Genomic DNA, 22,295 nt, shown 5'->3' with positions numbered 1-22,295 from the left:
TTTAGTGACTCTCTTCTAGCTCTTAATGTGTTATTTTGACAGGGCAGTAGGCAGACCTGATGTCTTGAAAAAGTATAGCTTAACAGTTTGCTCATACCAGTGTGTGAATAACTTAAAAGAATAACCAAAAAGGGACCAAGTTTTCATCTCCCTGGGTTTCCTATCCCCATCTGTTTCAAAACCACACACACACACAAACATTTATTGGATTGGAGGGTTTGTGAGAGTTTTCCTGGAATTCACATTCACTAATAATACTGTTTTCATATATATTACGTGAGTTAATTTCTGTGAAGTTAGTTTCCAATCTACAAAGCACCATGAAAGTATGAGAGATTGATATGATTGCAACTCTAGAGTTTCTCTTTAAACATACCGGACCTTCTTACCTCACCAAGGCCAGACCCTGTTTATATAAATAAAACAAAATAATCTAAATTACAGGTAGATGAAAATGTGCTCTTGGTACAAAATCAGACTCAAAGACAAGGAGTCAGTGCAGCTGTGGGATGGGAGCGGGTGGAGTCGAGACCCAAATAAAGAGGCACAAGGGGACTTTCGAGGACCATGCACAAGTGTAGAAATATGAAGCAGACCCCAGCTGCTAGCCACCACTAGCATTTTTTTTGGCTAGCACGTCTTGCCTTGTTTATCCCAACGGATGGTTTATCTGAATGCAGAGTGGTTTGATTTTGTTTCAGGTGCTGACGACTGGAAGGCCGTCCAAAGAAATGGGTCTCCTGCAAAACTCCATTGGTCCCAGCGCCACCGAGACGTGTTTACCTCGGCACGGAGATCAGACCCCGTCTATTTTGTAGCTCCTGGTATGTGTGGCGTTTTCCCTCCAGAAGCCAACTTATAAGGCTAGGAAGTCAGGATAGAAAAATGGACTTGCCGAATGCAGAAACCGTATCCCCTAGTGATCAAGGCAGCAGTATCTCCAGAGGACAGCTGGGGCTTCAGCCCATGTGGACAGAGTCGTGGCATCAATAGAGGAGAACTGGGTGTTCAGGTGGTCGGACCCGGGGCGAGGTTCCTACTTCAGCCAAGTGGGAGGTTTCTAGGCTTCCCACCAAGACAAAGCATGAGGACTGTGGCCAACTCTGTGAGTCTGATGAGAAGCAGATGGAAAAGCAAAACTGGGGCATTTCTTAAAGCTTTAACCACTTGTAAATTATATATATATATATATATATATATATATATATATATATATATATATATATATATATATATATATATATATATATATATATTAGTCAGTGGCATAGAAAAGCTGAATGGAAAAGCTCTGGCTAGAATTCTAATCCCAGTTCAGGTCCTTAGCTAACATGCAACTCCTGGACAAGTTGTCCTCTTAATTGATCTTTCCAAATTTCAGTTCTCTCGGCCGTGAAACGAGAATAATAATGCCTCCCTCCGAGAATTATGGCCATCAGATGTGACGACATTTGTGAAAGTGTTCTGTAAACTGAACCTTTACGTAACAAATGGCACTATTGCCGCTGTACCTGGGATCTTTACAAATCGGTCTGTCATGTAGATGGAACTGTCTCGTAAGGAGGCCCTTTTAGCATCTCAGTAACTAACCCTCCTTTGTAGCCAGTAGCGGTATGGCCATGTCCAGTGCCATGAGCTGGCTTTTCTGGAATGTGGTTTGGGACAGGGAGGTGGGCGGGTAGCACAGAACTCCAACGGAAGTTGCCAACATCAGTGCAAACTTGCTCACTCGTTTGCTTCTCCAGTTTCACAACTCATCTCAATCTTTTCAAATTTTACTGCGCAGCCAAATTTCTTGGGAATCAGCAGGTGAGCTACGGGCAAAGCCTGGCCTTTGACTACCGTGTGGACAGGGGAGGCAGACGACCGTCCGCCCACGACGTGATCCTGGAAGGAGCTGGTCTACGGGTCACGGCTCCCTTGATGCCACTTGGCAAGACACTGCCGTGCGGGATCACCAAGACTTACACGTTCAGGTAAAAAGCAAAGCTGTCCGTGGGTCAAGTACAGCAAGTTGTGGTCGAAGTCTCGTCCCTTTGTTCTTTCATTCAACCGCCGTTCGTTATTGCTACCAGCTTTTCTGGGCCCCTTTGACGTAGCAGCCATGGGTGTCATGTGCTGAGACAAGACACAATTCCTGTCTTCAAGCCCCTGGGCGGCTCAAGGGAGAGAAAAACAAACATGATTACAGTGCAGCGTGTAAGTGATGAGGTAGACAAGGTGGACACACTCAGGCACAACCAATCCACGTTGGAGCAATCGAGGAGGCGTGGCTAGCAGAGAGCAGCTAGCTTTCCAAAGAGGGAGAGGCTAGCAAGGCGGTGGAACTATCATGCCTGAAGAAGTTTGGGATTTAGGAAGCTGCAGGTAGGTAAGCATGAGTGGAGCTTGAAGTGGGGGTGAGGATCACGGCGAGAAGTCAGCTCAGAGAAAGAGGTGGGCTGAGGTTGTGGACGGCCCTGTGTGTGTCAAAGGAGTTCGCACGTTATCCTGTGGAATGGGAATTTTGAATGGTAGGTACAGAGAGGTCTGGGAAGGGGCCCGTGCCTTCTAAGTGCTCAGTACTGATTAGCAGCTTGGAAAGCAAGATGAAGAAATGTGGCCTTTGTCTTCTAAGAGTTCGTGGTCTAGTAGGATACATAACATGACAACAAGCAAACATTATGCAGTACAATCATTGCTTTAGTGGGGGTGCATGTTCATGGGGACTCGAGAGGAAAGAGTTCCTAATTCTGCTGGAGGAGTCAGGGAAAACATCACAGATGAGACAATGTGGGCTGAGAACAGACAGAAGCCCAGCACCTTCCCGGAGACAAAATCAGGACAACCTGTTCACGGGAGTGTATGTGGGGGTGTGGGAAGCCATCACACGGGGGGACTGGCAAGCAGTATTCATGGCTGCTACACAGCACGTGTAGGGGAGAAGGACAGAGAAGGTGGAAAGGACTGGAAAAGGACCCAGCACGGTGGGCCTTGTACGTCACGTCAAGGTGCTGAGATCTCGTCCACGTCCGCACAGTGATGGGAAGCCGTCGAGAAACTGGGAGTTTGAGGAGCCACATGATCGGGTGGAGGCTGGGCTGTGAACACCTCGAGGGGAGTAGTTTGGGTAGGGTCCTTGATTGGACCATGAGAATACAAACCGAGTGCACAGCAAATCGTTGTTTAACAAATCGGTGAATGAAATGAAAGGGTTGGGGCTGTTCCTCGCACTGCGAGTCCAGGAAAAAAACAAACAAAGAGCATAAAAAACAGGAGTGCAGGGGCTGGGGATGGGATGCAGTGAGACCCTCCGAGGCCAGGCTGGGAAGGGATTCGGTGTGGACGACGTCGAAGGCGGACACTGACTTTTAAAAAGAGTAAGTGGAATGCATGCGCTTAGGGAACAAATCATTTAAACAGCAACACCAGAGGACGAGAGCTTCTGGAACTCAGAGATGTTTCTAATATTAGGTTTTGCATGACCAAGAATAGAAAGTGGTCTCTAAGGACATGGACCAGCACTGGATGCCATGACCCCTGGAGCTCTGGGCCCCACACTGGGATGCCCTCCATCATGTCCTGTGGGGCTTCTGCTCCCCATGGGGTGAGAAAGCTATGTGCCTGCAAGGATGTGGCTCCCCGTCCTTCGGGCCCCTCTCTGCAGGACTGCGAAGGGGCACAATGTGTATTAGGTTTACAAACGATAAGATGTTTAAAGAGTTGTATGTTTAAGCTTTTGCTTTTAAATCATGCAGGTTAAGCGAACATCCCAGCAGTAATTGGAGCCCCCAGCTGAGTTCCTTCGAGTATCGTCGATTACTACGGAACCTCACGGCCCTGTGGATCCGGGCGACCTATGGGGAATACAGTACGTGACTGGGAGAAACGGATTTCTCTGTTCTTCGGTTTTAGTTTACTTCGCTTCAGCGCTCTATGGTTCAGCTACCAAGCAAGTCCATAAATTACATGACGGTTTTGATGTACACAGTCTCATAAGGGGTCTAAAATTTTATATTCTAGAAGAGATTGATGAAAGGGAATGTTTCTGTGAAAAGAGGTCAGCACCACTTGGCTAAACAGGTCTCCAGATTTAGATGAAAACTGATTATTTGAAGAAAATAACCTACGGCAAATGGGCGCATTCCCTTAGCTAAGAGATGGGGTCTGTGACGCGGCCTTTATTCCCAGGGTAGCTTTTCTTTGGGGATTATACTCCGAGTCACCATGTTTGGACACCGTGTTCTATTCTGCTAAATCCTCTCGTTGGACTTCACCTGTTGGGTCCTCCTAATCCTGACCGAAATTATTTAAATGAGAATTTCTTCCGCTTTTTAGCCCCACCGTGTGGGAGGGGCTGGCATGCCCTGTTCCCATGTCACTCACGCAGTGGATAAAGCGGGAAGTAGCAAAGGCCTTTCCTAACGACTTACTGAGCCTTTACTGTGTGACAGGCATGCTATCTCATGTAATTTTCACAACTCCTGCAGTTGAGGAAACACACTCAGGAAGAGGTTTATGTTGTTTGCCCAATCTGCACAGCCAGTGTGTGTGTGTGTGTGTGTGTGTGTGTGTGTGTGTGTGTGTGTGTTCGGGGGCGGGGGGAGCCAGAATGCAGACCGTTGTTTCTCACGCCAAAGCCCGGGCACGCCCTCGTGAGGGGCCGCTGCACCTTTACGCGTGGCATGGCGGGTGAACAGCACCTGCCTTCGGTAGTTAAGAAAAATAAAATCCAACCGAGGCCTGACGTCAGATCTTTGCACCTTCCCGCCGGCTGCTTCTGACCTGTGCCCTCGGTTGCAGGCACCGGGTACATCGACAACGTGACCCTGATTTCAGCCCGCCCCATCTCTGGTGCGCCAGCACCCTGGGTTGAACAATGTGTATGTCCCGTTGGGTACAAGGGACAGTTCTGCCAGGAGTGCGCTTCTGGCTACAAAAGAGATTCAGCCAGGCTAGGACCTTTTGGCACCTGTGTTCCATGTAACTGCCAAGGAGGAGGGACCTGCGACCCAGACACAGGTGAGTGAATGGTACCCGGACCTGGTGGCTGGGGGTGCAGCCAGGCGACGAGGGTCTCCGTGGGAGAGAGAAAGCTGTATGAGAAGGACCGTAGCCGAGCTCATTTGGGAGATGGGAGAGGATTAAGGAAATGGGGCCGGACTCAGGGAAAATGGACATGGCGTTATAGTCCGCTCGATCCTTTTCATTATGGAAATGCCGCGGGTTGTGGGAAAGGTACTAGGTTACAGGAAATGGCTGTCATGGTTCAGTGCTGGGTGGGGACTTGGTGTCGAATTGCAAGAATAGTGCTGGGAGATCAAAGGCTGGGTCAGGGCCCGGATGACTGCGCTGACAAATGGTGTCAGGCCACGGGGGCATGGGGCGCAGTGCTGAGTTACGGACAGAAAAGAAACGTATATCTACTTAGCATGGGGCAGTGAGGGTGAGATGCAGGTTCGTGGCCATGTTTAGGGCCGGGACCAGGGCAGAGGTGACTGCCAGTGCTCAGGTGCTGTGAAGAAAGCTTCAGAAAGGAAGGCCGTGAGTTCCTGAGCTCTGACCCCCGGCTTACAGGAAGTGTGGAGTTGTACCCCGCTCATCTGTCCGCCCTTTCATTCTTCCTCTGCCTCCCAGGAGACTGTTACTCAGGGGACGAGAATCCTGACGTTGAATGTGCCGACTGCCCCATTGGTTTCTACAACGACCCGCACGACCCCCGCAGCTGCAAGCCATGCCCCTGTCGCAACGGGTTCAGCTGCTCGGTGATGCCCGAGACGGAGGAGGTGGTGTGCAATAACTGCCCCCTCGGGGTCACCGGTAAGGCCGGTGCCTGCGTCACCCTCTCCTCGTGCCGTTTGTGTGCCTCGCTTCTGTGCCAAGGGAGGTCTAAGGGATTCTAACCCCTTGGGGTTATTTGACATGGGCTCATTCTGCCAGTAAGACTAGCTCGATGCCCGAGGGGCGAAGTGGATGGAGAAAGGGCAGAGCGCACGGGAGGAAACCTCTAAGGCTGTTTTAGGAGGTTTGTAATTAGGAGATGAAGTTCTCAAACAGAATACATGGTTTAGCTCAGTTTTTAAAGATGAACCAAGGTAAAGAGGGAAAACGTAGAGACCTTTAAATGTCACACCTCCCTGCCGGTCAGTCTGAAAGGAGAGCCCATTCTCCGCAGCAGCCCTGGGCATGTTGCCCCCGACCTGGCTTTTCCCCGACCATCTGGTTGACTGGCAGGGAGGCTCGGAGCGGGGCTGCTGGGATCTAAAGCCCCGACCCGCTGGAGGGAAGAGCACACGCCCCTTGCCCCGGGAGCCCGCTCCTGAGGCCGGTGTACGTTCGGCCTGAGCCTCTGCTCTTGCTGCCGGTAGAAGACCACTGGGCGTGGCCATTTGTTTCTTCCAGGTGCCCGCTGCGAGCTCTGTGCTGATGGCTACTTCGGGGACCCCTTCGGGGAACGTGGCCCAGTGAGGCCCTGTCAGCCCTGTCAGTGCAACAACAATGTGGACCCCAGTGCCACCGGGAACTGTGACCGCCTGACAGGCAGATGTCTCAAGTGCATCCACAATACAGCAGGTGTCCACTGCGACCAGTGCAAAGCAGGCTTCTTTGGGGACCCCTTGGCTCCCAGTCCAGAGGACAAGTGTCGAGGTGGGACTGCATCCCAGACGGGTTGGACGGGGCGCGTGCGCGAGTGTGTGTGTGTGTGTGTGTGTGTGTGTGTGTGTGTAGACACGTAAGCTTGCCAGCGTGTACACATGTAAGAATGTACAAATCAGCAAGGCCAGCAGCAGCTCATGTCATGATGCTACTTTGATGTCTCTGACCAGCTGGCTCATGAGCAGCCCAGATCGTTCACCTGTCGAAGCCCATAAGGCCAGTTTCCCCAGCAGCGGGGACGGAAGACAGGGCCGGAGGATGCTGAATGGGTTGAAGCTGGGCGGGAGAAGCGGAAAAGGTCAGGTTTCCATTCTTAAGTGGAAACGGAGATAAAATGGGGCACATCTTCTGCCCAGCGCCAAGGCTGGGAGGCAGGAAGTGGTGCCACACCTGTTAGAGGAGGGTAATAAATGCCCTGAGACTAAGCCTGAACAAACTGGGGAGTGGGCTGGAAAGCAGGTTAAGAGACACTCTCAGGAAGCCAGTGTCACAGAGCACATAAATGGCCAGCTGGAATCGCTGTGCGGAAAGGTAACAGTCGAACAGTCAAAACATCTTCCAGAGAGACTCAGCTTCACAGCAGCACTCTTAGGGCTGCGTCAGATCAAAGCACGATCATGCAGGCCGTGCAGGCCGGCGCTCCTGCTCAGCTCTTTCACACCTCTGCACAGGTCACATCCACCAGGCAGGTTTAGTTCTAGGGTGCTGGCCCACCTCGCAGACATACCCCTTAGTCACAAAGGTCCCAGACCAGCCCGGTGCCCAGAACTCAAGGGCTTGTTTATTATAAGGTCCAGAGTGGCTCTGGAGACCCGGATCAGAGGACTCCTGGGCCTCCTGAGGACTCCATGCAACCCAGGGCTTCTAACCAGGGGCACGAATCCATCTGCCCTGATCCCAACCTGTGGGTTCACTGGGATATACTAGAAAGTACCCCAAGATAAGAAGACCCCCACATGATATCGGCAGTACTAAGTTCAAGTCCAGTTTGTTTGTTTTTTAACATACCTATAGTATTGTGTCGATTATAGCAATTAATCTCTCTGAGCTTCAGTTTCCTCATAGGGTGACTAATATTTAACTAAAAGTGGTTGCAAAGCAGCATTGAGAAAGTACACCGTAAACTATGTAATTCTAGCTATAAGGCGCCATTAATAGAGATTTCACTGGCTGCTAGAGCACACATTTCTTCACTCAGCTATCTTTTGTCAAGCAATGTGGATCCCGATACTGAAGAGCTCATGTGCTAATAAGGAAGACACACAAATAATAAGCAAATAATGACAGTACACTTAGATACAGGATCACACGTTTAAATGCTGAGCGTTTTGTGAGCACCGAAGATAGAGTGATCCAGAGAATCACTGTAACTCCATTAGAGCAATGTCTCACCCACCGTTACATCCTCAGCTCCTAGAACATAGTGTGGCGGGAAGTAGATGCTCAGGCTGTTTGATCGGATGAATAAAGGTATTGCTTCCTTTCTGTACTTCCTGCATCAAAGGCAGCAGGGCAGAAAGAAAAGAGCGTTGCCTCTTTCGAAGTCCTCATTCCAGCTGGCCATTTATTTGCTCTGTGACCTTGGACAAGTTCCTTAACCTCTCTGAGCTCATCTTCCTCATCTGTCCCATCAAAGACCCAGAAGAAATGTTGTTCACCTCGTGAGGGAAAATCGAAGTGCCTGCCGAACGGCTGGCAGGCTTACGATTTAACAGGAGGCAAAAAATAAGTGCCTCCAGAAAGGAGAGACGGTTGTCCTATTTCTTCATCCACACACGCAGCAAACAGACTTGCCAGGTGATTCCTAAGATTGTCTGTGTTCGGAATGTGCTTGGAGGCATCGCAGGAGATGAATCTTACACTGTGTGAGTCGTCGACGCAGTGTGAATGCGGACTTGATCTTCTTCCCTTTGTTTTGCTACGTCTCCAGTTTCTGGAATTTGCTTGATATGAATGTTTTCTATTTGTCTTTCGTCTCTAGCTTGCAACTGTAACCCAGTGGGCTCCGAGCCCGCGGAGTGTCGACGTGATGGCAGCTGTATTTGCAAGCCAGGATTCGGTGGCCTCAACTGTGAACATGCAGCATTAGTCAGCTGTCCAGATTGCTACAACCAAGTGAAGATTCAGGTGTGCATGCTAACCAGCCCCCGCCGCCACGAGTAAAAGCTTTAAGTGTCTAATGGGTGCTTTTGTCACAGATTTAGGACCTTCTTGGTCTCCTAAGGATGGTGGTGAGGGTTACTTTTTTTTTTTTTAATTGTAGTATTTAAAAAGTTCTGTATAATAGTAATAAGACTTCCGAGGTATGTCCTTACATATACCATTTTCAAACCCCTTTTCCAGATATTATCTTCTTTGATACACCTGATAATTGAGTCGGGTTGGCAGAAAAAGCGTTCTGACCTCAGTTTTTACTGAGCAAACGAAGCCTTGAAAAATTGGCAATTTTTTGAAGTCACATGGCCAGGTGGAACCAAGAATCCCACCCATGTCCCCTGACTCCAAGTTCAGTGCTCTTACCACTAGAATATGCCATTTTCTAGGATGTTCTTCCAAGCGATGTTCTCATAAAGCGAACGAAGAAAATCGTAAACATGCAAAAGATACGAGGAGTCCGAAAGGTGTCAAGGCCGTTTAAGCAGGAATAGCCCCCAGAAATTTCTCCTTCATGCTGTTAATTGTTAAATATGACCTTGCTGGGGTGTGACATGGGGGAGGAAAAGGGCCTCGACAGAACCCCAAATACAGGACAAACACAACCTGTTTTCAAAATGTATTTAACCAGCCCTCTATAGCACTTCCTTTTTTTTCAGGCACTATTCTAAGCTCTATACAAATATTAACTCATTTAGTCCCATAGCTCTATGAAATGTTATTATCATTATAACGAATAAAGACAGAGACATGCCCAAGGTCACACAGCTAGTACGCAGGAGCGGCAGGATTCACACTCAGATTCTAGGCTCTAGAGTCTGAACTCTGAACCGCCAAGACCTGCCGAGCATTTCTGGGCATCGAGCCGTTATCCCTGGACACCCGGTATTCAACCATCATCTGTTCTGATCCTCTTTTCCGTGTGGTTTCAGATGGATCCATTCGCGCAGCAGCTCCGGAGCCTGGAGGCCCTGATTTCGAAGGCTCAGCATGGTGGCGGAGGAGCTCCCAACCCAGAGCTGGAGGGCAGGATGCAGCAGGCCGAGCAGGCGCTTCAGGACATTCTGAGAGAAGCCCAGCTTTCAGAAGGTGATGAAGGCCAACTTCCTTTCAGGCAGGAGAGAATTCATAGTCCCAGAAAGCATTGCCTCACGAGGTCATAGACTCTTCTGTGGGTATCAGTTCAGCTTGTCTCTGCCCAGCCCTTGCAAAGAGGGACATTCTCCTGGGACCTGAATGATGGCGGTGGGAGAGCAGTTGCATGCATTCATTCACTGAGTTTTCAGCATCTTGCCATTAGCCCGTCAAAGTCACTTCTTCAGTCCTCTATTATGTTTGGTCGCCCTGCGCTGACTCCGAAAGAGCTCACCCTTCCTGTCCTTTTTGCTGCCCAGGTGCCGCGAGATCTCTCAATCTCCAGTTGGCCAAGGCAAGGAGCCAAGAGAGTAGCTACCGGAACCGCCTGGACAACCTCAAGATGACTGTGGAAAGAATTCAGGCCCTGGGCAGTCAGTATCAGAACCGGGTTCAGGATACTCACAGGCTCGTCGGTCTGATGCGCCTGAGCCTGGAGAAAAGCGAGTCTTCCCTACAGAACGCAGTAGGTGGTGCCGGGTTAGGGTCAGGGCGCCGAGACTTACCGCCGTATTGGGAGACCCCCTCGTAGACGTCCCTGGTTTGCTGGCTGTTTCTCAGCTTTTCTGATCCGTCTGGAAAATAATTGGACTTTTCTCCCTCGAAAACAGTCACACTAATTTTGTGTTCTTTAGCGTCTCACAGTTTCCCGTTTGACCGTGTTATGTCCTTCTCCCTAGTTCATTTCTTGTTAACCGTATTCTCATCTTGACCCTATCTCTTCTCCCTTATTTCTGCATATCTTCTAGCTTGTTAGCTCCCAGAGGGCAGAATTTAATTTTGTTCATTTACGTTCTCAGCCCATAGCCCGATGTGTGGCTGTATTAAATGTTTGCTGCATTCCTGCATGAATGAATAAATGAACAAGAGAACAAATGAATAGAAAGGAGGGAGGGAGGGAGGAAGGAAGGGAGGGAGGAAGGAAGGGAGGAAGTCCAATGAAGACATGATTTTGAAAATGGGAAAAAAATTGCTGCGAGTATAACCTTCTTACTGATAGCGTCTGTGGTGTGGCGGGAGGAAGGCAGTTAAATGAGCACTCTCTGTTTCTGAATGAAGAAGGCAAAGGTGGCAATAACGTAAGTGGGTAGGTAGGTGGGAGATGAATAAAGGAAATTAGAAGATAAGCAGATATCGCGCTAAGTAAACAATTTAGAAAATAGTATGGATTTATTTCTTATTACAAAAATGACATTTATTGTAGAGACTTTGGAACATAAATAAAAATCCCCTATGATCCCATTACTGAGAATAGCCGCCATATTCTACTGGACTTGAAATACATAGGACCATGTGTGTATGTTTTAGCACACTGTATCTGTATACAGACGTTTTTGGAACGTGGGTCTTTATTCTCGTCTGTACGTTTTTAATAGCAGTGACCCTAGTGATGAGAGACTCGCTATATCAGGCTGTAGAATGCCGTGTGGCTAATCACAGGCAGTTCTGATGGGACGGAGGCAGAACCTGCTTAGGCTGTATGGCCAAGTGCAAAACCTTAACCATTTTCCTTTTCCACAGAACATCCCTCCCTCGGAGCACTACGTGGGGCCGAATGGTTTTAAAAGCCTGGCTCAGGAGGCTGCGAGGTTGGCAGACAGGTGAGCACTAGTAGAGGGCACCCCTGCTTCTGCTCATCCCTGCAAGGCCAGACTTGAATGACACTGTCGGGCGTTCAAGCCCTAAGCAGCATAGTCATTGCCTCCAGGCAACTTTGCATTCGTTCCTCTATCTTGAAGCCTTTTTTTTTTTTTTTTTTTTTAACCTCTTGGCTTTTAGGCGGTCACTGGGCATGGTCACTTGGCAAGAGCTGGGGCTCAGGGTGCTTCTTTCCCAGATTTCTCCATGACTCATAGTATGGCTTCGGCCTATGTCAGATGCGATTCCTTGGGCCTCGTGAAATGAATCAGCCCTTGGAAAAGAACACTCTGCAGCTTTGAGGGACTCCCAGGCTCCCACGCCGAGCCTGAGAACAAGCGGCAACAAGTCTTTGCTAGCCTGCGGGGCCAAGTCTGCAGAGGGGGGACGTCCTCCTGGAAACTGGCTCCGCAGGGCCTCAGTGATGGCAGGAAGCTCTTCTGTCCCGGCCTCACTATAAATCCCGCCATGTTGAAGAGGTTCGCTTAGCGCCCAGTGCTCAGCAGGGTGGCGGGCTCTGTTCATCTCAAATGGAATTCGGTCAGCAAAAGAGGCTGCCTTGTGTTTTTGCAGCTTGAGCTTCCTCCCGAACTTGTTTTTCTTATCACTTTCTAGAAGAAAGGCAAAAGCATCTGGGGGACTTTTATTGACAGGCTTTGTTCTCCCCAGTGGTGGGCCCAGTTTAAAGTTGTAGCAAAAGTGAATAGGGGGTTGGATCTTGGAGGAAACAAGCCCTATGGGTCTTTTTTTTTCCTGCAGAAAACAACTTACAAATACAATTTGTATTTTATCACCCTGATGCTGCTCCCACCGTGCCACACCCCACCCCCCATCTCCCAGCCCTGGGCTCCCCCTGATTATACCATAGGTGGAAAAGATCACGAAAAATTCTATGACATGAGGCTGCTTCTCCAGAAGACATTCTGCTTCTTAATAGTTTTCTAATTCCCCCAAACTGGGTCAGTTCTGTTTGGCTTTCCCCTTCCTTCATTTAAATAAAAGGCCGAAAGGAAGTTCTTGCTTGAAAACTCACATTCTTTATTTTTAATTCTTTCAGCCATGTTGAGTCGGCCAGTAACATGGAGCAACTGGCAAGGGAAACCGAAGATTATTCCCAACAAGCTCTGTCACTGGCACGCAAAGCTCTGCAGGAGGGAGGCGGCAGCGGCGGCCTGGACGGCTCCATGGTGCAAGGGCTTGTGGGAAAGTACGTTTCAACAGGTCCTCCTGGGGCCAATGTAATCTGCATCCTCCCAGGGTATAATGCAAAGCACATTTGAGGGGGTGCTGCATTGCTTTAAAAAATATATTGATGATAAGAAGGACAAGAGAATGAGAGAGTTACTTTGGGGGAAAGGGAATGCCTTTAAGGCTGGAAGAATAAGCTCGACTGAAGGAAGTAAAGTTTGCGTTTTGGCTGAGAGCGCGTGCTTGGAGATGTGGTCACCCTCTGCGGTATTTGAAGGATGTGAGTAAACCTATCTGGTATCAAGAACTGGAAAACGTGGGCCGAATTTTCCTGACCCATCTGTATCAGCTCGAAGGCTTATCTTTAGATTGTGGAGAAGGACACATAGGCTCGTTTGGTTCTTCTGATAACTCCAACTACATGCTTATAAAACAACAGAATGGATTCTTGCTTTTCATAAAAAGAATGAATTCTCAAAGTCTCTCCACCTTCTCCCCACAGATTAGAGAAAACCAAGTCTCTGGCCCAGCAGTTGTCAAGGGAGGCCACTCAAACGGACATCGAAGCAGATAAGTCTTATCAGCACAGTCTCCGCCTTCTCGATTCCGCGTCTCAGCTTCAGGGAGTGCGTGATCAGTCCTTGCAGGTAAGGCCATCTACCTACCCTCCGCCCCCACGTACAGAAGCAGGGCCAGAATGCTTTCTTCTCTGGGAGTTCCACAATATTGTTCAATCATTTAGTCGGCCTTTCTTGTTTAGAGTATGAACAGCATTTATCCTTCTCATGATCTATTTCCTTGTTCTTTAACCCCAGTCTTGGTCTCTGAAAAGGCCTTGGCTCACATCTTGAACCTATTAGCAGGTAAACGTTTTATATATCTTCCCTAGTTTTGGGTGCTGTTGAAACTTGTGGGAAATTATTATAGATAAAATTTGGTATTGACAATTGGGATCCATTCTATAATATATGTCTATGTACAGCCACCCAGAAGACATGTGTTCCTGTCACAAGTTTTACATTGTCGCTGTTGTTAATCCCAAACTTATTAGATTAAGAAGATCTGGCTTTCCACCTACAGCAAAAATCACTCACAATGATTCTTACAAAGACAATCCTGTGTATATAAACTAACACATAAAATAGTTATTTAAAAAAAGAAACACAAAACCTGTTTGAGGGTAGTGGAATGGGTGGAGAAAAGGGAAAGGAATTAAGAAGGACAAACTTCCAGTTATAAAATAAGTCATGGAGACGTACACACAGCATAAGGAATGTAGTCGATGATATCGTAATAGCAATGCACAGCGACAGCTGTTTATTAGACTTACTACGGTGATCATAAGGTACGTAAGTGTCGACTCACTATGTTGTACATCTGAAACTAATATAATATTGTATGTCAACTATAATTAAAAATAAATTTGGAAAAAAAATAAAAACCTGTTTGATGCCTGGGGGACCGGCTGATTGACATTCCCTTAGGCACAGTGCCTCATTTCCGTTAGACTTTGGGCCCGGATTGTTTTTGTTTTCAAACAGTGAGGTAGCGCCCTAGGAAGGCTGGCGCAGTGACTGGTGAGCAGACAGTCAGACTCATCCATTTCTTTGGGCTCATAGATAGAAGCAAAGAGGATCCGACAAAAAGCTGATTCTCTCTCAAGCCTGGTGACTGAGCGTATGGATGAGCTCAAGCGTGTGCAGAGCAGTCTGGGAGACTGGGAAGAAGAAACCCGGCAGCTCTTGCAGAATGGAAAGAACGCGAGACAGGTATCCATCCCTTTGTTAACTGATTCGCTTGCTGGGCCTCAGGAAGTATCTAGAATTTAAAATTATGATTTGCCGAACTGCTCTTGTCCCCAAAAGTGGACTAGAGTTTGAGACTGTTCTCTACATGGCATCCTTTGAGTCACTGGGTTATAAAGTTTGCTCTGTCCCAGATCGTGGAGGGGCTTGCTGTAGAACCCTTAGACTCTTGGGTGAATCACAGCACTCTTGTTGTCATGAAGAGAAATATATCGGAGTGATTTTGCCAGCAGGAATGCACTTCCCGGGTGTATGTTACATTTACCCTAATCTTGTTCTATCTGTTGATTTACAGAAATCAGATCAGCTACTTTCCCGTGCCAACCTTGCAAAAAGCAGAGCCCAGGAAGCACTGAGTATGGGCAATGCCACTTTTTATGAAGTTGAGAACATCTTAAAAAACCTCAGAGGTGAGTGTTTCACGGTTCGGGTCACTCGATATTTTAAAGGTATAACCATGACTTTGGTTTATTTTGAATCTTCATCTGTCTCTCTAAGTGGTAGGTATATTAGGGTATTAAGAGGTGCTTGAAAAGTAACTTTCTAAAGAAAAAAATCATTGGTATTTTATGTAATGGAAAGAATTAAACTAGAAGACAGAAGGCTTGAGCTCTGAGCTCTGCTGTGTCACGTGACCAGGCTGAGGTCGCTGTGTGATTATAGGTCACGCATAAGTTATATAGCCTCTTCCCTCTTTTTAAAGGGAGAAGCTTGAACTTAGTGATCTCCAAGGCCCTTCACAGATTCAGCACCCCACTACTATACCAATCAATAGTTTTTCTACTTTTTTATGATAGTCTATTTAGTTCCCACATAGAACTAATACAGTTGCTTTGCGGTAGTAATGGAGTGAACTTTGCCACCGCATCCAGGTCCCAGGAAATCTGAGTTTGTGCCTTGTAGAGATTTGGTTACCGTTTCAGGCTTCTTCACTAAAGCACAACAACAACGACAATGAAAACAGTCCTAAAGTCTTGAGATTTTCTGCACAGAAAATACCTCTCTACCCATTCCTTCCAGTCGTCAGCTGTCGTCATGGGCAGCTCAGTGTTTAAGGCTCTGGCTTGAAACTTTGGGCTTTAAGGATTCCACCTGCTTCTAATTCATTCTGGGGTGTTCGGACTCTTGCAGTGGTGGGGACCCAGGGCAGGCTGATCGTCAGTGCCCCTAAGCGAAGTACTAATTACGGCCCTTTTGAGGCCGCTTTGAAGATGCTTTCTCCCAGATAAGGAGGAGTCATAGCCACAGCTTCCCACATTCACATTCCCAGGCAGCAATCACTCTGTTTCTGGAATTTTTTTAAAAAACTTCAGCCCCTTTAATCTTCATTGGTAAGCTAGTTATATAAGTTAGTTTTTATCTTTCTCGCAATGTTTTCTCATCTCCATTTCAGAATTTGACCTGCAGGTCGAAGACAGAAAAGCAGAAGCCGAAGAGGCCATGAAGAAGCTCTTCTACATCAGCCAGAAGGTCGAGGGCGCCAGTGACAAGACCAAGCAAGCAGAAAAAGCCCTGGGCGGTGCCGCTGCCGATGCCCAGAGGGCAAAGAATGCAGCCAGGGAGGCCCTGGAGATCACCGGCAAGATCGAACAGGTCAGGGGAAATCGAGATGCAGGTCGGCCCGAGCACCTCCAAACCCAAGGGGAGTGAGTGTGGAATGGGAGAGAGCACCAGGTTCGGTTTGACCCATGGGCTCAGAGTCCTGTTGTGGTCCATCGTGGCCCCAGACCCACCTGGCACCCCTTTTGTTGATTGAGTCATGGGGCCGTCATTGACTAGGTGCTAGAACCCCCCCGTTTTCAAGACAACATTGTGAGAAGAACCAGCCAAGACTGTGTACACACACACACACACACACACACACACACACACACACACACACACAACTTTTCTGAAGCGGTTATAACAGGAGTACCACGAAGTGGGCAGCCTGAAACAACAGAAGTGTATTCTCCCACAGTTCTGGAGGCTGGAAGCCTGCGACCGAGGCGTTGGCAGAGCCATGCGCCCTCCGAGCCTCGGCGCAGACACATTCCTGGCCGCCGGGCGCGGCCGTCAGTCCTCAGCATCCCTCGGTTTGCAGCAGCATCGCTCCAGGCTCCGCCTCTGCCATCACCTGGGGTTCTTCTCCAGCTCTTCTTAGAAGGACACTAGCCACCTTGCATTAGGGGTCTACTCTATTCCCCTAGGACCTCACTTTAATTACATTTGCAACAATCCTACATCCAAACGAGGTCGCATTGTGAAGTACCGAGGTTAGGACTTCTTCAACATAGGAAGCTGGGGGCAGCAGGGGGCGGGGGCCACAGTTCAACTCATAACAACTGTCATCGGTGTTTTCATTCAAGCTTATGAAATTCTGGAGTCTGCGTCCCTTGTCGCTACGTTTCATGCGTGAGCTTCATTTTTCTCTTTCCTTTCACTATGAGCCAGCATTGTGCTTGGCGCTGGGGATGTGGAGATGCGAAAGACCCCGTCCTTCTCTTCCAGGAGCATTCAGGGTAACGGAGAGAGACAGAGTGGTCACACACACAGGCCGCGTCAAATGCTCCAGGAGAAGGGACACTTCTCAGCTGGAAGAGCGCTTCGTAGTTCTTATTTAAGCATGACTTCCAGAAAGCTTATGTAACTCTAGAAAGCCCAGAGGGAACTTTTCGGATCTGGACCACGTGGCCTCACTCTTGGACCACTTGGGAACTTGCAAAAATAATCTCTAATTTTAGTACCCTTGAGGGCAGAGACCAATTTCACGTGCCTCCTTTTACATGGCTTCTGGCGTAGAGACATCTGTAATTTGGTGCTTAATAATAGCTGTTGATAAAGATATTGATAAGATTTGTTCTAATAAAAAGAAGCAAAGGCTGTAGCCCGTTCGTTCTCCATGCTCCAAAACTCAACCGTCTCAGGGAGTAAGGTCATGCAAAAGACTGTGGCAGCAAAGAAACGCGACAGAGAACGAGATGAGTTTCTCGTTCTCAGGGTTTTCCAAACTGGTTCCCGTTGCATCCACCGTTTGCTGAGCCTTGACAGGGTCTCACTGCTGACTCTCCCAGTCCCCAGAGACATAGCCCCACCGCAACGTGTGTGAGGCAGAGTGCGGGGAAGGCGTGTCCCTGAGTCTAACTCTCCTTGTTCCTCTAACTTACTCCAGCAGGGCCCGGCTACAGCTGTATTTTTTCTGCAGTTGTCTTTGGAATGTTCTCGTGACTCACCCCTCTCTCCTTCCGTCCCTGGCTCCTTTTCTTCTCCCAGGAGATAGGGAGTCTGAACTTGGAAGCCAACGTGACAGCAGATGGAGCTTTGGCCATGGAGAAGGGACTGGCCAGTCTGAAGAGCGAGATGAGGGGTGTGGGAGGAGAGCTGGCGAGGAAGGAGCAGGAGTTCGACATGGATATGGACGCCGTGCAGATGGTGAGGTCGCACGTCTTTCCACGGGAGATTCCTTTAAGCTCACCGATGTGGGAAATACCCTTTCAAGACAAGTTCGTATTTATTTTTCCTCAGGTAATTACAGAAGCCCAAAGAGTTGATAACAGAGCCAAGGGTGCTGGGGTTTCAATCCAAGACACACTCGACACGTTGGACAGCATCCTACACTTAATAGGTATGCGGCGTGTCCTCCACTGTCCAGCCCCGTGCCCCTGGCTTCTCCCTGAACGTAGCCCTGATGAACTGGTGTATCAGGAAGTTTACTCTGTGTCCAGGCCCAGAGACTTCAGGCAGCTTACCTTACCTGTTCCGGACTCTGTTTTACTATCTCTAAGATGGGTCCCTGAACACCTAAGTCTGCAGGTCAAAGAGCTAAGTGTAGTTAGGGAAGTATATCGAAGCTCAGAGAGGGGAGTCATGTCTCACAGATCACTGGGTAAATTGTGGAGGCGGGATTTGAATGTCACAGCTAAAGTGAACCCCGGCTGTCTTGAGAGTCCTGCCAAGGATTCTGGCCTTGATTCTGAGAAGCTAGTAGACAGTTTTAAGCAGAAGAATAACATTATCCCTGTCTATTTCAGAAAGGTCACTGGGTGGTTGCTTAGAGGAGAGCTCAGAGGCGGGTTATGCAGAAGAACAAGGAGATGGCTTGGGAGATGGTAATTGAATAGAGAGGTGAGGGAGCCTCCTCTGAGGCACTGCGCGTGGGAAGGGGAAAGAGTCCGGCAGCCCCGGAAGTCAGGAATCACTTGCTGATTCTGCTGTCCGTCCCTCCCCAAACCACGGTTATGCCTCGACGAATCCAGTTGAATCCAGTCGTGGAAGCTTGCGCCGCCCGTTAGACAACCTGGAAGAAATGTAAAGGTGGTAGTCCCTGAGACAGCACAAAATTTTAAGATAAAATAGATTCCACGGCATAGTGTGGCAGCAACTCAGAATACCTCCCAAAAGAAGACCGATATGAATCAAAACTCTGGAGCTAGCTGGAACCGACGTCAGAGCCTCGTTTGGCCTGTTCGCGGGCGCTTGGACCGCAGGGGGCACAGAACGAGGGATTCAAACTCCAGCGGCACCAGGGAAAAGGCTTGGTTCTGCTTTTTCAGTTCGTAGAACAACTTGAAAGTCTGATTTTCCCGTGGGGTATCACCATCACCCTGAGAGACCAATATTGTCCTTGTTGCTTTACTGATGGGTCTGCTTTGTGTTCCAATGAGCCCTAAAGAGTAAAATACCCTCTGTGGGAGGGAGGAGAACTCCTCGATCGAGATTTTAACAGCTTTGCTTAGTGTTCTAAAAAAAAGGTAATGAAACCAATGGGGCCTTTAAAGAGAAAACGAGAGAATGGGGAGAGAACGGTAGATGGGAACTATTAAATATTTACTACACGTCAGGCATGATGCCAGGTATAATATCATTTAGGTATGTTCAAGGTCCTACGAGGTGGGTTTGATTATTTTATTTCACAGAGGAGTAAACCGAGGCTGAAGAAGTTAATAATATCACACGGTAAGGTGTGGAGGCAGGATTTGAACCGAGGCCTCTTCATCGTCTGCTGTTTTGGCACTGTTCATGCTTCCTCCGCATGGACAGGGTTATTTTGTCCCTAAGTGTACTTTACTTCCTTTGCATGTCATAAGGCCTTAAATTCTGCCCACCCCCCAGGTGAAGGACTGATCCGTTGGACCAACAGTTTTGTTATGGTATCGTTTCTACCCTATTTGCTCTCTCCAGGCCTGGAATAATAACAGTTTAACCATTCTAGGTATAATAAACCCGTGCAATCAAATGCTATCACTCAGCTTAGATGTGTGAGGCAACCTGACCTTGAGTCTGAATTGGCTAAGGGCCGCTCCAACCTAATCAAACAAAACGGGTCTGGCCAGGTGCCCTTCATGCTGACATATGGGTCAGACATACCTGAACAAAGATGACTACAGTTCATACTGCAAATAAACTAATATCTAAGCCAGATTCCCACTGTTTCAGGCCACAAGGAAATCTTGCGTCATTTTCTGACAGCTGGAATCCATCACCAAATAGCAAAGCATACCTTGGGCTCTGTAAAGCCTGAAGGCCAGCCAATTTCTAAAGGTCTTCCAATGGCAAACAGCAAGATATTGCCTGAGGGTGGTTCAGAAAATATCATTGGAGGTTGAGTCTGATCCTAGGGTGAGCAGTGTTGGGCAGACACCTCGGACGGTGCTCTGTCTCCTCTGACCTCCATGAACTGTTGACCCTTACATAAAAGGAGAAATCCGAGCTTTGTGTTGCTTCATCGGGCCCAGAGGCTTGAACTGGGCTGTTCACAACACAGTAACTTGGCTACCGCTCTTAGACTTTTTTTCCGTAGGTTATTTCTAATTTAAAATAAATCTTTAAAAAATGTATGGCATACTATTTGCTCCAGGCAGGTGGACATAGGAAGGAGTTAAGGGTGCAGAAGGGCCCACGCATGTTTAAGAAGACCTAACTGCAGCTCGTCTCTGTTAATTCCTCTCTCCTTCTCTAACACAGAGCAGCCCAGCAGTGTGGATGAACAGGGGCTGCTCGTACTGGAGCAGCAGCTTTCCCGAGCCAAGACTCAGATCAACAGCCAGCTGCGGCCCCTGATGTCAGAGCTGGAGGACAGGGCCCGTCGGCAGAGGGGCCACCTCCACTTGCTGGAGACGAGCATAGACGGGATTCTGGCTGACGTGAAGAACCTGGAGGACATTAGGGACAACCTGCCCCCGGGCTGCTACAACACTCAGGCTCTTGAGCAACAGTGAAGCTGCCGTAGAGATTTCTCAACTGAGGTTCTTGGGACATGGACCTCAGGGCCCAGGAGCCATCTCACGCGGGTGAGGCGGGATGGGGGACATGTGAACATGTTGACTAGGCATGCTCACGTCCGCTGAAGCTGACCCCATCCCTGAGACCTTGGCCAGATAAATGTCTTACTGCACCAGTGTGATACTCTTTGCTTCCTGATGCTGGGCATGAGGGAAATAGCATTGAGTATGAGACACATCAAGGGTCTGGAGCCCAAAGGGTAGACTGGATGGAAGGACAAACTGTATGGGCAGCTGTTTGCCTCGGAGTCCTAGAGTATGGACAGGTCCTGCTCATTCTTTGCATAATGTGACCAAAGGAGACATTTTTCTTAACTTTGCTCACTCATGAAATTCTTCTTACTGTTAGAACAGAAAGTGAAGTCCGGCCATACTGTGGCCAGCAAAGTACTGTCGCCTCATAGCATCTGATGTTCTTGTCGATCAGAGTCCCTCCCACTCACCACCCAGCACGTAAACACATACTCCGCTTTCAAGCTGGAAGAAGCGAGCAGCGGTCAAATGAGAGGCTGTCAGCCTGGCCCGGTCGGAGCGGCGGGGTGCCTGCTGGTGCCCTGCTGCCTTCGCGAGCTGGGCCCGGCAAGGACATGCTGTCCCCTGATGATGACGCGGCATCATCTCAGCAGCGATTCCTACCAGTAAAGCAAACATTGGGAAGGTATTTACTTTAGGGTTTCAAAGTGGTAGAAACATGTAGTTTGGACGTTGAAAGAAGTACAATTATCTAGAAGATTTATTAGCGTTCATTCAATCCACTTTTCAGACATTAAAAATTAGATGCGTCTATGTGTTTTATCTCATTCTCTCCCCATAGCAGAGAATGTTTCTACTCACACTTGAGCTGGGTGGAATCCATCCATCCATCCATCCATCCATCCATCCATCCATCCATCCTTACATCCTTACAACATGTATTTATTTAAGTACCTACTGTGTGCCAGGGGCTGGAGTACAGTGGTGACATAGTCTTTGCCCTCATAGAATTGATTGCCCAGTGAGGAAGACAAACTAAAAAATAAATTTAAACTTACAAATCTCGTTCATCACAAGTGGTGTTTATTGCAACAAGCCCCTGGTTTGCAGCCTTTTTTCTCAACAGAACATATGTTGCAAGACACTCCCACGGGAGCGTTTGGGTTTTGGCAAAGCCGAGATGACTCTGGGTTGCGCACACGTCTTTGCATTCCAGCTGTCACTCTGCTTCTTTCCACAACCGATTACAACAGACTCCTTAGTCATAACACCAGTGGGAATTGCTGGAAGAACCAGAGGCACTTCCACATCGGCTAGGAAACTTGGGCGCTGCCTCACCTCTGTATTTCCTTGGCTTTTTATGGACATGTTTTAAATAAAGAACAATTCTTAGATGCCTGTGGTCAGTTTCTACTTTATTAAACTCTAAACCTACATTGGAGGTGCCAAAGCAATGAAAGCTAAAATACCATAGAAAGAGCAATGTATCCTAGAGAGTATCCTTAAT

The 22,295-nt window shown here is 48.3% G+C and overlaps 1 protein-coding gene across 6 annotated transcripts in view; it reads left to right on the top strand.

Annotated features, from left to right (window-relative positions):
- LAMC2 (laminin subunit gamma 2) overlaps positions 1 to 22,183 on the top strand; it is a 56,970-nt gene extending 34,787 nt beyond the window's left edge. For all 6 annotated transcript variants that reach the window (XM_016145583.2, XM_016145581.2, XM_016145582.2 and 3 more), the window contains 18 exons: positions 702 to 824; positions 1,787 to 1,976; positions 3,738 to 3,850; positions 4,783 to 5,001; positions 5,617 to 5,799; positions 6,382 to 6,627; positions 8,618 to 8,763; positions 9,723 to 9,879; positions 10,185 to 10,390; positions 11,446 to 11,525; positions 12,620 to 12,769; positions 13,253 to 13,397; positions 14,370 to 14,519; positions 14,851 to 14,965; positions 15,949 to 16,148; positions 17,808 to 17,966; positions 18,060 to 18,159; positions 20,499 to 22,183. In XM_016145583.2, the coding sequence (XP_016001069.2) occupies positions 702 to 824; positions 1,787 to 1,976; positions 3,738 to 3,850; positions 4,783 to 5,001; positions 5,617 to 5,799; positions 6,382 to 6,627; positions 8,618 to 8,763; positions 9,723 to 9,879; positions 10,185 to 10,390; positions 11,446 to 11,525; positions 12,620 to 12,769; positions 13,253 to 13,397; positions 14,370 to 14,519; positions 14,851 to 14,965; positions 15,949 to 16,148; positions 17,808 to 17,966; positions 18,060 to 18,159; positions 20,499 to 20,752 (2,936 nt within the window). In that variant the 3' untranslated portion in view covers positions 20,753 to 22,183. The remainder of the gene's footprint in view (positions 1 to 701; positions 825 to 1,786; positions 1,977 to 3,737; positions 3,851 to 4,782; positions 5,002 to 5,616; positions 5,800 to 6,381; positions 6,628 to 8,617; positions 8,764 to 9,722; positions 9,880 to 10,184; positions 10,391 to 11,445; positions 11,526 to 12,619; positions 12,770 to 13,252; positions 13,398 to 14,369; positions 14,520 to 14,850; positions 14,966 to 15,948; positions 16,149 to 17,807; positions 17,967 to 18,059; positions 18,160 to 20,498) is intronic.
- Positions 22,184 to 22,295: the final 112 nt, after the last annotated feature.

The sequence above is a fragment of the Rousettus aegyptiacus genome, unplaced genomic scaffold (assembly GCF_014176215.1).
Source record: "Rousettus aegyptiacus isolate mRouAeg1 unplaced genomic scaffold, mRouAeg1.p scaffold_m13_p_17, whole genome shotgun sequence".
Classification (NCBI taxonomy): domain Eukaryota; kingdom Metazoa; phylum Chordata; class Mammalia; order Chiroptera; family Pteropodidae; genus Rousettus; species Rousettus aegyptiacus.
Note: the sequence above shows the minus strand (reverse complement) of the source record. Positions and strands in the feature narration are given on the sequence as shown.